The 18,920-nt window shown below is 40.6% G+C and overlaps 1 protein-coding gene across 1 annotated transcript; it reads right to left on the reverse strand.

Annotated features, from left to right (window-relative positions):
- Positions 1-6,307: 6,307 nt before the first annotated feature.
- On the reverse strand, positions 6,308-13,946 carry LOC308297961 (uncharacterized protein; the record flags this gene model as incomplete). The annotated part of the gene is made up of 9 exons (XM_080741525.1): positions 6,308-6,837; positions 7,020-7,046; positions 7,158-7,236; positions 8,699-8,827; positions 9,272-9,406; positions 9,810-9,935; positions 12,003-12,101; positions 12,726-12,865; positions 13,904-13,946. 9 exons carry the CDS (start codon positions 13,944-13,946, stop codon positions 6,308-6,310), a joined length of 1,308 nt encoding a protein of 435 aa, XP_080597651.1.
- Positions 13,947-18,920: the final 4,974 nt, after the last annotated feature.

Genomic DNA, 18,920 nt, shown 5'->3' on the forward strand with positions numbered 1-18,920 from the left:
ACTCGAAGGACTTACCGGTAAGTAGAGCTTAGGGCTGCAACTATACATTATTTTCTTAGCAATTATGCTATAGATTACTTTTTAGATTAAATCAAATAATATTAGATTATAGATTATTATTTTAGTGATTTTATATATATATATATATATATATAATATATATATGCGTTGTGAGCTTTTGACATGCACAAAATAGGGATAGATTATTAATCGATTATTTTATCCAATTATCGATTACTTTTGATAATCTATTAAATCGATTAGTTGAATTAACTGCTGAACTCCTAGTAGAGTTTGTGCTTAATGTTTGGACTGATCATGGGTCTGTATCAGTTCACCAGGTGCTGTATGACTATAGTACCGTATGTAATTATGGGTTTCTATTTGTGCGTGTCCATTAAATCTAGTATTCTTGCATAAAACAGTGGTTCTCAATGTGGGGTCTGTGGACCGCCAGGGGTTCTTGAGGGGACTCCAACTAAATGATTGATATTTTGGAACCAAATGGGCCCTTATTCGATGTCTGTAACTCGGAGAGTGTACGAATGGAACCATTTCATTCCATTTGTACACTCTCCGAGTTACATTAACATTGAAGATTTTACAGTGGAGATTGGGGTGCCAGAGAATTAAAATCCTATCAAATGGCAACGTGGCGTAATGCATGTCGAAACTGGGGAGAAATGACAAAGGTAGAGATTCACTTTTCTCTCCACCGCAACCCCACCTTCACCATCTCTCCACTCCTCCCACAGCTCCTGGACCTATAAAGAACCTAAACTTGTCCACAACATCCGACAGCATGGCACTGACTGGCGCCTGGGACAAGCCTGACGGTAGCTACGAAGGTTTCACTGTTTGCCTCCAGCTGCTGGGTGAGACCACAGAGCAAAGAAACACTACAAACACTCTCATCACCTTTAAGGACCTGAAGTCTGCAGCCAACTACACACTGTCAGTCACCGCCTTCAATGGACATCTCCACAGCACCACAGTGTCTGACTCCAGGTTTACCAGTGAGCAGCTTTCTAATGTATCAGTGGTGGAAAAAGTAGTACAAACATACATATTTACTTGAGTAAAAGTATAAAAATACTCTGTTACAAGTCCGGATTTCAAAATGTACTTGAGTAAAAGTATCGGCATCAAAAAGTCATTATGCAGAATGTCCCATTTCACGTTTTCAAACGTATAATTATTTTTTAAAATAGCCTATCTACAAGCTCACAATGCGCTGCATCGCGACACATTGTGAGCTTGTAGATTGTATATTTACAAATACATTTTTACAATACAATACAATACAATACAATTACATCTTTTTTTTTATTTTATTTTTTTCAAAGTACTTAAGTGGCCTACATTATTTAAGTAAATGTAGACTACTTAGTTACTTTACACCACTGTAATGTATGCCCTGGTCGGCATCACTATCAGTTGTGGGGGAAATGAAACATCTCTTAGATGCAAATGTTAATTTCACTTCCTTGTCTCTTTGTCTGCTTCTCGTCTCCATTGCACCCTCTTTCTACTGCCTAGCGCCAGTGAAGCCTACAGATGCCAAAGTCACACACTCTAATAAGAGCCACATCACTCTGGAGTGGACCGCACCCAAAAACACAGTGTCGGTCAAATACCAGGTCAAATACAACGCCGGTTTCTGGGATCACTCATTGATAAAAGAGTTTGACAACCAGACCAGCTATACATTTGACGGCTTGCATTCAGGGACCAAGTATGACTTTGAGGTGCGAACGATGGCGGGGGTCCTGCTGAGCGATCCAACCACCGAATCACACTGCACAGGTGGGATATTCAGACCTCGGTCAAATGATATTTGCAGACACAGCGTTTTATATTTTCATGTAAACTACTTTGACTAGCAGATGGGCGACAATTTGTCTCAATGGACAATCTAGTGAGCAGGGGTGTCACACCAAATTCTGGGCCCTGGGTACAAGGATTCACTCACATTTTGTGCTTTAACTATTGAAAAATAGCAGATATACAAGCTCACAGCGCGGCACCGAGTGCCGTGCTGCAAGCTTGTAGATCTGCTATATACCCTTCTAAGGTTTTTTGAATCAACCTATGTTTCTATGTCAGTGGTGGTCAGATATTTTCATCTGAAGGACCCCCATCTCAAAATATTTAGTTCCAGGGACCCCCCAATTAAATTTTGAGTTACAAATGTTCGCTTAAAAAGTACATATATTCGATTTGCACACATTTTCACGACTTTTCAAAAATAGCAGATCTACAAGCTCGCAGCGCGGCACTCGGTGCCACGCTGTGAGCTTGTATATCTGCTATTTTTCAATAGCTAAAGTATAAAATAATTAAGGCCCCTCCACCTTGGGCCCTAGTAACTCAGTCCCACTCCCCCTCCCCTTGTGACGCCCCTGCTAGTGAGCATCAGAAAGATTAGACAAGGAACACATTTGAATTGGTTATTGAATGTTGGTCTCTTTCAGCTCCAGAGAAGAGGAGTATCACTCTGTCCATGGTGTGTTCTTCCCAGACAGCGCTCTTCTGTGATAAAAGCGATACAAGAGCAAAAATACTCAACGAGGTGAGAATGTATGGTATGGTCATTCTATTCGAAATTCTTATGTTTCATATTTCTCAACAAAAAGAAGAAGCTGAGTTAATTTATCTTAACATAATTTGGCAGGGCAGTGTGAGATGGAATGATCATGACTTGAGCAAGGTGAATGAATACAAGACGACTGAATATGATTTTAAAGGGATTTGTTTCATTGTTTGTGTCTGTGTTTCGTTGCAGTTGGAAGAACATTTCAAGGAGCTATTGAAAGATGAAGTGTTTTGGGGGATCGAGTGGAAAGAGGAGATTGACCAAAATGCAAGATTAATGCAAGTTTAACCAGCACTACATTAAAACAACAAGCAACTACTGATTATTCTATCAAATGTTGGTTTGATTAATAGAATAATCAAGAAGCATATTTTCTTCAAATATATTTTTAAATACTCTATTAAATAGATTAGCCCTATTTTTTACTTTTTAAAAACTGTATCAAGCAAATTAAAATAGCCAATCTTCACATTTTAGTGGTATAGCAGGAGAACGAATTTGAACCTTTTTTAGAGCCACATCTGGGTTGGGTGTGATTTGTGGAGCTGCCTCTGGTGTTGTAATTGTGGACATCCTTGACGTTTAGGAAGCATTTTGTCAGGTACATGGGTATCTTAGTGGTGTAGTCGTGTATCTTGTACACCAGGCCCATTGCAAGATGCTGTACTCTGTCAGCTTCCGTGAGCAACCCCCAAATGACTAAATTGGGAAGAAAAAGGGGTAAAAGCATAAACGTGTTACCGATTTTAAATTACTAATCTGAACTTTTAAAACTTAGAATGCTTGGTTCCCAGTTATATTTCTCTCTCTCTTTTTTGTTGTTGATATTTTGGGGGCTTTTATGCCTTTATTTATAGCGTATAGTGGAGATTGACAGGATACGGGGAGAAAGATGGAGAAATAAAGATTGTTGGGCATGGGACTCGAACTCGCGATGCACTGTCAGGCTACTTATGAGCCTAGCCCATTCCGACCTTTCAAGTGACTGTAAGCTGCTTCACTTCCTGTGATCCTCAGAATCTGCCTTTCTGGCTTTTCCTAAATCAACCAATGTGATGGAGCCTTTGCGATCAGGGCAACTACTCTTGGAAATGACTTACCTAGGGTCAGATTGGCAAAGCCAATTTCTTACATTTAGAGCCTCCTAATTCTATTGCCTTTCATTTTAATATCTTGATTTGTTTTTTTATCTCTTCAGCTGTTTCACTGCCTTAACATTTTTTTATTTTGTTTTATAAAGCACTTTTTAAACCCTGTTTTGGACTAGTCTCTCTCTCTCCCTCAATGTCATGATTCTTGAAACCTTTTGAAGAACATAATCACCTTTCTCGTTCTCTTGTCTTATTTAATTACAGTCTAATATGTCATGTTGTTATTGTTGAGTGGTTTATTCTACTGACACTTCTGCTCAGTCCAGTCCACATTGGATACTTTACAAAGTGGTAGTGATACTTAAATGTGTTCAGTTATCAACCCTTGATGAACTAAAACATGTGCAGTGGTGGATGTTAACGAAGTACATTTACTACTTCTGTACTTTACTTGAGTATTTTTATTTTTGGATACTTAGTTTGGATGCCAGACAAATATTGTACTTCTGACACCTGACACTACATTTTTAGGATGGGAAAACTGCATCATGAATAAACCACTTCAGAACTATTTCAAATTTAGCGAAATTCTTAGAATCTGGAATATGGTATCTATTTATAATGGTATTTTTTAAATCAAGTTCTCCAGTACTTTAACACAAGTACACATTTGACAGAGCAACTTTCACTTGTAGTTGAGTAATAATTGACTAGGAGTATGTACATTGACTCAAGTATACAGGGTTTATTTGTCTGCCACTGTCCATGTGTTCAGTACCACTGAAAGCCTATAGTGACATTCATGATTGAATATATTAACGAATCTACAAATTATGATATGAGCATCACTAGGCATTCAGTGGGTGCAATAAAACCTGTCTGCTCAGTGTGCAAGCAATTTAAAAATTGTACTCTTTGTACTCTTTTCTTCTTTTCTTTTCTTTTCTTCGCCCAGCACCTGACCAACATCCACGTCTTACGCTCTAATAAGGTCACTGTAACCCCATGTCTGTCCCATTTTCGTTATCTCAAGAATGACTTGAGGGGAAGTTTCATGACATTCGGCACAAACACCAACTTATACTCAACGATGAACTGATTAGAAGTAGGTGGTAAAAGGTCAAGCTTAATTATAACCTCACAAGAAATCCTTCAAAGTCTTCATTCATTCACGCAATCAATCTATCAATCAATCAGTCAACCTTTATTTGTCACTACAATTTAAAAAAAAAAGCAATTCTCTAACACTATACTATAGGAGTTTGGACAGACACAGGGTAATCGGTTGGTGGAGGGATACAACTGTGATGCGATATTTCTACTTTAATATTGGAACTTTGTAATATTGGATTTTTTTTCATACGAAGAAACAATAGTTGAGGGTAAGTGATAAGATAGGCCTACCTATACAAATTAAGCAGAGTCAACAAGTTACGTGAAATTTATTATGTACAGTACAGATTCTGAAAATAGTATAAAGTGCATATACATAGGCCTACAGACAGAAATACATGAATGCGAAAGAATGAGTATAATGAATATTGATAGATATTATCTATAAACATCAATGAAATAAATGATATACACATACATCTTAGACATTTAATGTTGTTTGTCTGCTGGTGCATTTGACAAGTCAAGTTTAATAATCTTCTTTCAACAGCAAATTTGTATTTGCAGTTAGGGGTTCAGAAATCTCTCAAGCTGTGAGCTGTCAGCAGTATTGCAGGAAGCAAGCAAGCAAATGATCATCAATTGGCGTGGCCAAGTCTGAATTCCTCTTATTCAGGCATTGAAACAAGCTTGTCCCCAGACGTAAAAGGAAAAAAATAAATGGGAGTTCAGGGTAGGAATAGCTGGGGTAAAACAGGACAGTGGCAAAAGACTGCTAGCACAGAATTTCATTCTTTTTTTCTTTTCTTTTTCTTTTACATTTTGAACAATCTTAAAATTGGCTTAAGGGAGGGCGGGCCGGCGGGCGGACCTCTGACATCACTCTGACTCAGCCATAGCCATATAAGGAGTTCCCAATGAAGCTCCGCTCAAATATGGAGTGAGTTGTCTAACCTTTAATGGGACATCATGGCATCAGCTGCAAAAAACCTGTCACCTCCATATACTGTATGGGCACAAAAGCAGGGCATGCATATACTGATCTACTTAAATGGGCATATACAAGGGACAAGGAGTCAAGGACTGACAGATACAGAGGTCGTTGTAAAGAGCCATAGATCCAACCGCTATGCCCATATACAGTATAGTCATGTGCATATTGATGACCGACTTCAAACTGTGCCAAAATAGCCTACCTACAAAGCTCAAGCTTAAAAGTCTCTATGGACAGTGTTTGTCGGTCAACAAAAATACAATACGGTACAAGCATCCGCTCGACATTGTTGGATATTATTTATATTTTGTGGGGCAACCCCAACCGTGGGGTCTGGGTGTAATATTACAATACATTGGTGTCATATGTAGGTTACATCTTGTGCATGTTTTGAATTACGTTGATCCCTGCTGACGCACCCATCTCTAAGCTTATATCAGGTGTGCATAAGTTGCCTATAATACATTGGTACATTGAAATATTCCCCGCTTGGGGAAAAAAAACAGCTTCCTCTCACAATGAGATCTTGTGTGGTGGAATGATGTTCATGAGCGTGCGTCCATCCAGTGGAGCAAACATCGGGTAGAGCTTCTCCTTGAAGCTTCCGTTGAAGGAGTAGATGTGGGACTTGGTCTCAGCGTTGTAGAAGGAGATCTGTCCCTCTTCATAATCCAAGTATATGCCCATGCGCTGGGGCACGAGATCCACGGGCAGGGGTATCTCTGGCTTGGTGCAGGCGAAGAACTGGTGTGTGCTGCGCCACAGGGCCCAGTATCCCTGCCGTGGGGTCATTGGGAAACGGCCGTGGCGCTTGGAGCTAGCGGTGGTCATTCCTATGCGCCAGTAGCCGTTGTTGACTATTTCCACCTCCCAGTAGTGGCGTCCACTACCATAGCCCTCCCAGCCCAGCACACAGGGCCAGCCGTCAAAGCGCTGGGGGCTGTAAGGGAGGTCTGCTGCAGAGAGGCCTTCCTGAACCTTCCGGTGGTCATCGGACAGCTGCAGCCATGGGTGGTTGGTTGTGGGGTCAAGACTCACGTCAGCTGTTCGGACGGTTATAGATGGATGGTGTAAATACAACACTGTAAAGCTGATGAGCGGAATCAGCTCAGAATATTGTGAAAGTCATGTTGGTATCTTAGTGTAACTGTTTCATGAATATACAATACATAAAAATGTGGCGGCCCCTGAACTACATAATCGCACCCAATAGGGTTGATCTTACCTGATGCACTACAAATCCAGGTCCACACTGAAAAAACAGAAAACACACATTTAATGTCAATACATTTAGGCTCAGACATACCAGACATACCATGTGTACATACGGTACCATAATATAATGTAAAATATGAACACCCACCTGAGTTGGGGATGTATCGTGGAATTCCTGCTTTCCAGGTGCGCTGCTTCGCCAGCAACCACAGCTGCGGAATCATTCTCTAAGGAGGACAAAATAATAATAAGATAAGAGTTATTTGTTTATCTCTTGTTTTTATGGATTGTCCACAGAGTAGGGAAACAGAAAACAGAGAGAGGGTCAGGAAGCTAAATGCAGCAACGGTCCACCGTGTCCGGGAATTTAACCCAGGACTCAGTGGAGCCTCATCAGAGCCTACAAGGTACACAACTTTTTAATAACCTTTATGGACACATACATTGCTGTAAGCGAAATTTGTTCTCCACCTTTGACCCATCACTTGGAGTGGTGAACTGCAGCCGTGGGAATCAGTAGTGGTAATCAACCCCCCCAATCCAACCCTTGATACTGAGTGCCAAACAGGGATAGGAGGCACTGGGTCCCATTTTTACAGTCTTTGGTATGACCCAACCAGGGATCAAACCACGCCCTCCCAGTCTCAGGGCAGACACTCTAACCTCAAGGCCACTGAGCTGGTCACTTACTTACTTGACTTAAACGTTTGACTGTGTTACAATTTGATTCTGATAACAGCACCACCATAACAGCGTTTTATCTGTTGAATCTTCAGTGCAAGATATCAGTACAGGGGACATGCTGCAAAGTGAGAGTTATCAGCCAGAGAATGGAACACTGTTGTATAAACATCACCATGCTCCTTTATTAACACTAACAGTATGATGATTTAACCTCCATCCAAAGGTTCACTAATCCGACCATTCGCCTATATCACTGGTTATGTAACTATGGCTGTAGGCCTATATGCTACAGTATATCTGTGTGATAGGCTACATGACCTGAAGAAGATCCACAAAGGATCGAAACATCAGCTAAATAAAGACGTTTTTGTACATGCTACATAGGCTACATGTGTCATGATTTGACTGATTAGTTAGTCAATGTTTTAATGCATTTAAAGTGAGGATTGATTGATTGATTTATTCAGCTATGTAAACTAAGCTAATCAAAGCTAAAGTTTTGACGACTTAATGACTGAATGGACAATAGAGACAATAGTATTGTCAGAGGTGTGGTCCTTTCTGTTGAAAAAGTTGTATGTGTATGTAACACATCAGGTGAAGAGGTCAGTAAAAATCCCCTGTGGAAGAAATCTTATCTTGAATCTAATGCCAAGATAAAAGATTGTAATCAACTTGCACAAGTCCATTGTTCCAATAGGCAAATGTTTTATAGGTTGGAAGAATATGAAACTTTGTCCTTGCTTGTCAAAAACAACATCTGAAACATGTGTGTGCATCGCTGTTTGCGTGCATATGTGTGAGTGTGCATGTGTGTGTGTGTGTGTGTGTGTGTGTGTGTGTGTGTGTGTGTGTGTGTGTGTGTGTGTGTGTGTGTGTGTGTGTGTGTGTGTGTGTGTGTGCGCGACTGTGCTTGCATTTGTGCGTGACTGTGTGCATGCATATGTGTGTGCAGTATGTACGTGTGAGCGAGCGTGCGTGCATGTGTGTGTTGTGTGTGATCACCTTGCTGTCTTCCTTCAGGATGGACCAGGTGATGAACTCCAGCAGAGGCAGCAGGTTGACCAGACGTTTCTTCTTCAGGCCCAGCCAACGCAGCAGCTTACCCAGCTCCTCACCCTCCACACCATAGGTCTGGAACACACATGCACACACACAAGCACACACACACACACACACACACACACACACACACACACACACACACACACACACACACACACACACACACACACGCAAGCACACACACACACACACACACACACACACACACACGCACACACACACGCGCGCACACACGCACGCGCGCACACACACACGCACACACACACCACATAAATGCATAGATTCAATTTGCAATCTACGGTACCACTCAGATCTGCTTTTTTCCAGAAAAATGACTCGACTATCCTAGTATATAGAATGATGAATAGTGAAAATGTAACAGTTCTATGTGCTTGTATATCTGCTATTTGTATTTCATTTTATTAACATTTTTAAATTTTCGTTAAAAAGAAAATGACAAAAAGTGTTCTGTGACAAGTCTTTTCCTTGGCCCAATGTCATTAGAGCCCTCACCTCTGAAGCCACCTGCAGTTCCTTGGCCCACTCCATAACCCTCATCTGAGCTTCCTCGTTGGCATCCACCTCCAGTTTCCTCTTCTCCTCCTCTAGTTCACATTCCTCTATCTTCCAGGGTGTGTCTTTCAGCAGCTGGAAGCAGACGTCATGGACATTTCATGTGCCTTTTCAAAACATCCTTAATTACACGGTTCAATTCACCACTTAAATCCTATGCACTTCATTGACCAGAGCACTCCCATGTGTTATTTGCGCAGACTGTTAGACCTAAAATTGGTCTAGTAGACCTTATTCCTGAGGAAGGTCTACTACTAGTTCACTTCAAACTTCTGTCCAAGTGGCAGTGTGCGAGCTTATCTTTTATTGTTGATATTGTTTAAAGTACCTACTGTTTCTTTGCCTGCGCACCTGCTTATAAACTTTTAATCTGGGCCTGCGAAAGTTTTTCTTTTTTTACACTTTCCCTTTGTTGAAATATGGGCAAAACATATAACATATTGGAAAAGTACACACGCACACACACTATGTACTGTACCTTGTCGATATGATGGAGTTCTCCGGCCCATTCCAAGATTAACTTCCTGCTCTCCTCCATGCTGCGTTCGGTGCGAGTCTGAGACTCACTCTTTCTGCTGCTCTTCCCCTCACCAGCCTCATCCTTCTGAAAGATATACAGGAGCACAATCAATATCCAGCTTTTTTAAAAGAACATGTGATATAGCCATGGAATGTGGTTTACCCACTCACAAGAAGAAATACACACTGTGAAATGAACTGACCATTTAGTTGACTCAGACCTTGAGGGTCAAATCTTAGTGGTCAAGTCTATTAGGCCTACCGATGGCTTTTGTATAAGTAAAAGCTGCATATACAGTTAACTAGTCTAAAGGTCCATGTAAACATTCTTACTCCACCCACAGCGCCTGACCCGCTTGTACTTGTCAGCATCCATCAGATATGTTACTTGCCACTGCCTACTCCTGTCCTAGATGTTCTAACCATGTACAGGACAGTAGGTGATCTAACCGGGTCATAAAACAACTTGCAACAAACTCTATTAACCACCCTATAGCTACACTTTGTTAGCCTCGTGAACCATGCAGCCTCTTCTAGAAATCTACTACACTTTGTTGTACTAGATTACAAATAACTAGAATCTATAAGCTCAAGCACATTAAACATTCACATCATATGAGGCCTTTCTGGCCATTAGCTTTTTTGTAAGTAATAATAATAATAATAAGGGTAATAATAATAATAATATCTAGAACTGCACTCTGTTGAGGTGCCAACTTGCGTCTCACGTACAAGCAGGCCACACATGGCCTACTTGTCTGCAAGCAGAGCGTGCCACGAGGTGTGCAAAAATTTGGAACACTTTTGAATTATTTTGCCCATAATGATATCCATAATACAGATGCCAGGTTTACAGGGGTTTTAACCTATCAATAACCTATGTATGATGTGTACTCTGTGTAATCGTTTTCCCATGGCGACGCTTATCCAATCTCTGGGAGCTGTCATAAACCCTAGTTTGAACTCATCTTGACCAACATAAAACTTTTACACCAGGGTTTTCACCTTTCAGGAAGGCCATTCAACTGTATACAGGTGTTTCCATCCACATCTTTATCTACACCGTTATCTGTCAATTTTAACTAAGAAAAAGGAACACCTTAAAGTAGTGGGTCGTGCTTTTTCCAGCAAGGTTGATGAAAAAAAAAAGTCTTTAAAAGTCACAGGGCACAACATGCTATAAACAGTGGCAAACTAATATTTAAATGGCTTTTATTTTTTTCTGAGACTTGAATTGTGGATATTTTTTAGTGTTTGTTGCATTCCTATATACCAATAATTTGAGGAGACTCAGTGGGTGCGTTTATATGCACATTCAGAATGGCATTCAGAATGAACTTATTCAGAATAGAGCTTCATACCCAAACATTTACATGGGACCTGAATACAAGTATCCCTCATTCCACTGTCGTTTACATGACCAAAGGATTCATTCGGAATAGAACTTTGGGCATGCGCAAAGTAGGCCTACTTCAGGTCGGAGAAGGGGGTGGGGGGGGTGGGGGGGGGGGGGCAGTTCAGACAGCAGTTCATTCCGAATGGAGCGTTTATATGACAAATGTATCCCGATTGAAACGGCATAAACCACCTCTTCAAACCAGAATGAAAATTCATTCGGGTCAGACCGGAATGGCCATTCCTAAACGTTTATATGGGCATTTCTATTCTGAATGAGCAGTCATTACGAATATAAGTGGAATACATCTGTGCATATAAACGCACCCTTTGTGTCTCCATAGCAAACAAAGCAGGCTCTTTGTGTCTCCATAGCAAACAAAGCAGGCTCTTTGTGTCTCCATAGGGAACCACTGCTGGTCATCACATTATTGGCTTAGGAATGCCACAAAAACAAAAAATATCTATGAATTCAAGTCTCTATAGGGTAGAGTAATCAATAGTTAGATTTTCTTTTTTTCTTTGGGTGAACTATCCCTTATCTCTTGTTCTTATTTGTGAAGGTGGCAACATTATTGGTCTGAAGAAAGAAAATAATCTATCAATAAAATCAATAATACACATGGTTCCTGGTCTTCAAATGTAAAAAGGTCTACCTAATATCTAACTAAGTACCTAATGCAGCATGTCTGTAGACTTTGTTATTTGCGTTGTGCGCGTTGTGCGCGCGTGTGCGTGTGTCTGTCTGTCTCCCTACCTTGCAGACTTGGTCCACTTGTTCCTTCCAGTGATTGATGAATTGGACACACTCTTGCAAGCTGCGCAGGTCCTTCAGACCATTCTGGCGAGTTGGTTGCTGCATGATACATTACATACAAGTTATCAGCAGGTTATACACATGCCCTGCCCCTGACCTAACAAAATCAAATAATGATTTAAGAAATCAGATTTGGAAATGGAAATGGCCAGACACGAACAGCATTTATGCAAAAATGACAGTAGAGAAATGGTTATAGTCATTGAAAAAATTTAACCAAAAACTGGAATCAAATTTCCCATTAGAATAGTAGTTTTTTCTTAAATTTTGTATGGTCAGGGTCAGGGGGTTGTTTTGGTGGGAATAAGGGATCATCAGGATGTTTTCTTACATAAATAATAGTGTGTGTGTGTGTGTGTGTGTGTGTGTGTGTGTGTGTGTGTGTGTGTGTGTGTGTGTGTGTGTGTGTGTGTGTGTGTGTGTGTGTGTGTGTGGCTGTGTGTGTGCATGTGTGTGCGTAGGCCTATTTGTGCGTGCATCTGTGTCTATGCAGTATGCATACAGTAGTGTACGCATGTGCGTGCATGTGCAAGACAAGTGCATATCATATTTGTCTACAGTGCCTGAGATGATTCTATAGCATTAAAGACACGACCCGAAGGCAACTTTTGTGCACATTTCTTCCATTTCTACCCAGGGTTTTGCATGTGTCATCTACTGTACCTGAAAGTGTAGGGATCTGTCGTTGCTGGGTCTGTTGGGGGAGCTGGGAGCCGAGCTGTGGGCCTGGACGTCCTCCTCAGCTACTGACCAGCGCACCGCCCCGATGGAGCTGCTCTGGGTGCTGCTCTCCCCCCTCAGCTCTGCAAAGGGAAAGATTCATGTTTGGAGGATATTCAGTCACCCAAGACAGAGGTTCTCAACCTTACCTTATCAGGCTGTGACCCTCCAAAATAACCATATTTGAACTGAACCCTGATGAGCACTTGGCATGTAGGACTTGAGGCATTAGATTACAATATTATTTGACAATTTTGACAATGTTTGACAAGTTTTTATAGTATAGATTGTTGATTACTTTTGATGCAGTAATGGTCTTTTTCTTTCCCCCTTTTTGTAGGTGTTAAAAATGGTCTTAAAGGAGTAGTTCACCCCCAAAATGACTTTTTTCCTATTGATTACTCATGCCATGGAGAGTAGAGTTCAATAATATTTTTTGGTTTTTGTCACATTCCTAAGACAAAAAATTGATTTGAGTAAATTTACCCCCATTGATTCCGGATGGTGACCCGTTTCGAAACGGGTCACCATCCGGAATGAATGTGGGTACATTTATTGTTATCACATTTTTGTCTTAGGAATGCGACAAAAAACTAAAAATAGTATTGAACTCTACTCTCCATGGCATGAGTAATCAATAGAAAAAAAGTCATTTTGGGGGTGAACTACTCCTTTAAAGTCCTAAAATTGTCATTTCTGTCATCTGGGCTCCCCCAAAATTACTGGTTGAGAACCATTGACCTAACATGCCTCTAATGGGATTAGTCCCATTAGAGGCATTAGTCCCACCTATAATTAGCAGAAAATAGGTGGTTATATGGTTTTAAATTATTAAGATTCAGCACATCGGCCTCCAAAAATGGACATCTATATACGTAAGCTTTCAAGTAGGCAACTGACAGTATTAGTCTGCAAAATCCGGTTGTTAATAATGGATGGCAGTATATCAAATACCAGTTTAACACATAACACATTTTATGACCATGGATGTAATACCAGGCTGCCATATTTTTCCATGCCACACAAAGAGATCTGATCAAAGGTTGTAAATGTAATCATTTCAATCACCGATGACGCAACAATATTTCATCTACAGTAATCAGAGTGAGGAAATTACATACTTGTGGTTTTGGTCTTCAGAATGCTCTTCATCTCAAAAGACATTGTATTCCTTTGAAAATAGAAATTGATAATTCAATGTCATTAAACGTTTTAATACAAAATTTGAATGGAAGCATTTACAACACTTGCTTACAGCAATATTTTTTAACTAGTAGGAACTCGAAGATGTTATTTGGTCTGCATTATGCTTGTTAGTTTCACTCATATTAAGTTATTATTTGTCAAATGTCACTCAGCCATGTAAGGTAAATGTAAATGTTAATGCAAATTGGGGGGAAATGTAATTCAATTAAAATGCAAGTTTTATGGATACTGAAAATGAGAGTAAAAAATTGTTCACAGATCCAAGAGACAAAAATTATTATTATATTAATTCATTAATTATCAGTTAATATAAAATAGTATAATAATTATCATCAGAAATCCTACCCAGTGCCTAGGGGGAGGTCTTGGTCCTTGGTCTTGGTCTGGTCGTTTTCAAAGACTGAACAGCCAGTACTTCACTCTACCCTATTTTACTCAACTGCTCCCTGAACCTTGGACTTTTTATGGCTGAGAGTTCAAGCATGATGAGATCCTTCAGGGTTTACGGGAAATCATGTCGTTTTATATTACATAATGCTGAATGAAGAGACGTGTTGTACAGCAGTCTGTCAGTCTGCACGCTATCAACCATATTCTGGGAAGTAGTAGCCTATAGTAGACCTCACTTCATTGGAGTGGGAAACAAACCAGCTTCAGTACAGTAATGATATAATAATTGTGTGACCCCACAGTAATGTTAATTAAAGGAAAACTTTATTTTCTTACAACAAGGGTTCATATTTTAGATTGCAATAAGAGAAAATAAAAAAAAAATAGTGTTAAAATGTTTTAATTTACTGCTTTCTATTGTTTTAGCGATTTTAGTATTTTGATTTCAGTGGGTGGGGGGCTGGGGGCATGCGTACAAGTGGCTAAATATGTATCTTTTATACGCAATAAGCCGGCAATTTCTTTGTTACTATTTATAACAGCCCCCATAAGTCACATCTACCCATGAAAGATTGCGGTGCGGTGGAAATGGGCTTATTGTGTCTAAAAAAAATACATATTTAGCCACTTGCATGCATGCCCCCAACCTGGGCGCATGCATGCAAATCAAAATCGTTAAAATCACTAAAACGACAGAAAGAAGTAAATGAAAACATTTCAACACTCATATTTTCTTTTCTCTAATGACTATCTAAAATATGAACCCTTGTTGTAAAAAAACAAAGTTGTCCTTTAAGCACTCCTAGACTTTTTGCAGTGCATGTCACAACAATATGCCTTATAATTCATTTATTCATTATATTACAGTTACTTGAGACTCTACAGTCATTGCATTGACACATCCAGTGTTGGAAAATTGGTTGTGATTTGGAACAAAGGTCTAATTTCTCATCTTTAAACTCAACACTATGATTTAACCATTTCCCTCAATAGGCCTATACGGTACATTAAGAGCTGACTGTTGTCATAACAAATAGACCATCAGCATCAAAAGCGACATATGAGCCAGAAACACCCAGTCATAAAAGGAGATAGCTGTTTGATATGATTTAATAATCATCAAAATTGTCTCCACCCTAAAATAAACAACCATAAAATAATCTACCTGCTGCATGCACTGTCCTTTCTTGGCAGCATGCTGTTGGTCAGTTTATGACTGGTGTCAGGGTTAAAGGTGCTGTAAGTTATATTATTTTGTTAAAATAAGTGTTAAATGTCATCCCATAGTCATCCTATCTATAGTCATCATATAGTCATCCTATAGTCATCCTATAGTCAGCCTATAGTCATCCTAACTGTCTCCTGATTGTCTGAAATTGGCACCCCACCTGAAAATGTATGAAAATTATAAAACATACATTAACGACTTAAGCCCTATTTTACATACCTAAGCTATTTGAAAATAGACGATATACAAGCTCATAATGTGTCGCATCATTCACGACGTGTTTTGAGCATGTATGTAGATCCACTATTTTTAAACATTTTAGTACTTTTACTTTTGGTACTTTACGTATATTTTGATGCAAATATTTTGTACCTTTACTTTAGGGATAGTTCACACCCAAAATGACTTTATTTCTATCGATTACTCAACCCATTCAGACTTGGATTCATGGATATTTTTAGTTTTTGTGTCATTCCTAAGCCAATAATTTGAGGAGACTCTTTGTGTCTCTATAGGGAACAAAGAAAGCACGTTGTGTCTCCATAGGGAACCACGTCTTCAAATTATTGGCTTAGGAATGCGACAAAAACTAAAAAATATCCATGAATTCAACAGGGTGTTAAATTCTCCATGGGGTGAGATCAATTAAATATTGTTATTCTTTGGGTGAACTGTCCCCAGTATAACACCTCCTACATACAGTGATCTCAGCTGTAGACAGACAGTACACACAGGTTGCCTGTCTCTAGCCTGGGGCCAGCCTAGATACTAATGCATCTAGCTAACTAACTGCAGTATCATCCCTACCTTGTTTTAACATGGCTGGGATGTCTAGCTCCAGCTAGGCTAGCCTGTCTCTCCCATAGGTCTCTCCCTATGGTCTCTCCAGTCTCATCCTCCTCCTGTCCAGCAGATGTCACTCTCCCTTCATAATGTCTCCTCGGGAATCCCTCTTCATCTACTCTTTTTCCCCCATGGTGCAGGACCATAGAGCATAGAGTATATATAAAATAGAGAGCGGACGAGCCCCGCCCCCACTATCATTTCAATGCAAGTGCTCAGTGGCGTTTTGAAGCAACGGCTACGTGCTAGCATGTAGCTAATCCAGGTGCATTCTGGGGGAAATTGGCCACTATTTAGAGACCACAAATGACGTCACGCTGCTCTCCGCTCACAGGAAGGATTGTCTGGAGTGGAGGGGGCGGGGCCAAAATGCGCGTTTAGGCTGCAGTTCCAACTTTGGCCACCATCGGGGTTGCTTCAAATCTAGCCCTGGGTTCTGGGGGCTTGCCATAGAGTATATATAAAATAGAGATCGGACGAGCCCCGCCCCCACTATCATTTCAATGCAAGTGCTCAGTGGCGTTTTGAAGCAACGGCTACGTGCTAGCATGTAGCTAATCCAGGTGCATTCTGGGGGAAAGTGGTCTCTACCTAGCTACATGCTAGCGTTCATGTTTTTTTTAGGCTGCAGTTCCAACTTTGGCCACCATCGGGGTTGCTTCAAGTCTAGCCCTGGGTTCTGGGGGCTTGTGCAGGACCTATGTGCAGGACCCAGGCGCTATGATGCTTCCCAGGCACGTGCGCACATAGACATGAAAGGGGGCTTGAGCCCCTTCCCTTTTATCCGTCTGTAAAAAGTGCCCTCCCCAGACCATGACTGCAGTTTTACTATGATGAAAGAAACGCAAATGCCCCTTTCCATGCCATACCTGAAGGCAGTATTCAAGAGAATTGCCTTGTCCAAACTCTCCTGAACTTGAATGCAGCATCTTATGTTAAAAGAATTGCCCTCTCTGTGTAGAAATCCATGCCATATGCCACATCTCCAGTTTTCACTTGATTAGGCTATAGTTCAGTGTGGTATCAAGCACCGAAAATAGCCGACCTCCAACCTCACAGCGCGTTGCAGTGCGACGTGTTGTGTGAGCTTGGAGGTCTGCTATTTTCACCAAAAGGTCCTTGTAGAAATTTCCGGCCCCTGCCTCTCTAACATTCTCTGCACGTCCCTGATGCTTCTTTTGGCGCTACCCTGTCATCTATGGTGCTGTGGGCTCTTCGATCGCAGATGAAAGGAGTCTTCCGGTCTATTCATTTAACATTGAAGTGGATGGGAGCTGCGCCTTTTTCTACGCATATGTGGCTACTACGGCCTGACCGTACCCTTAGTTTCCATGGTGTACCTTGTTTCCCTGTCATCTATGTTGCTTCCTATGGTGCTTCCCTGTCTTCTATGGTGCTTCCCAGCCAGCATCCAGTTGGGAATTTCCCAACTGGGTCCTTAATCTGCGAGACTGGTCCATATATTCCCCCATCCCACACTGAACGTGAGGTTATCAGTCTAATGTGCGACTCACTACACATTGAACGTGAGGTTATCAGTCTAATGGGTCATAATTTGATACACTCGACTGCACAGTGGTTAATTACCAGGAAGGCCTCTGAAGTAGCCTCTGAATGGGGTGAATGTTTATAATGGAATCTATTTGATGACATGCTCTGTGGTTTCTTGGACTAATTGGGCATAAAAGTTGTCCCCCTTGAACACGCATATTTTAATAGTTTATTCACGTGTGTGCAGTTTGTAGACAGGTGGCAGAGTTTATAGTGTTTATGTAGCCGCACGGCTGCAAGGCCAGAGTTTAAGTGCAGGTTGTGTAAATAACACGTGGCTGTACCATCATTATGCTTTATGGATGGAGGTGTGGCCTATAAACCTACGCAGAGCATGGAGGTGAAACCGCAGTCATAAGGTTAATAATCAGATATAGGAGTAGGTCATGTTCTCAATGTCTGTGCAACATAACGATAGGCAAAGCATACAGAATTACAAACCACTTATTGTACAAGTTGTCCTGTTTTATGATTTATTTTCTTATTTTCAAATGCAGGAAAATACATCTATGTTATTCTTAAACAAATATAAAAAAGACAGAACCAAACTAATTCAACAGAGGCTTCATGGAATCTTGGCTTTACAAACTGTTAACTACACAACTAGTCTGTTTAAAAGATTTAACAACAGTGGGTGGTCATCTTTAAATGAAGACACATTCTGTGTTGTGCTTTAAATACTCCAATATCTTTGCACTCTCATTCAAAATACAACATCTTTTTACTCTCTCACAGCAATTTACTAATTTGTCCTATTGCATTCACCACTTAAACCCCAGCATCCTTACTGTGAGGAAGGCTTTCACAGAAAACAGCAGATCGACAAGCTCACATTTGTCGATCGGCTATTTTCAGTGAAAGCTTTCCCCACAATAACAGACAAAAGAAAACACACTAGTATAGAGCCCTGAGGGACTCCG

This window comes from Nannobrachium achirus (genome assembly GCF_963921795.1).
Source record: "Nannobrachium achirus genome assembly, chromosome: 14".
Lineage (NCBI taxonomy): Eukaryota > Metazoa > Chordata > Actinopteri > Myctophiformes > Myctophidae > Nannobrachium > Nannobrachium achirus.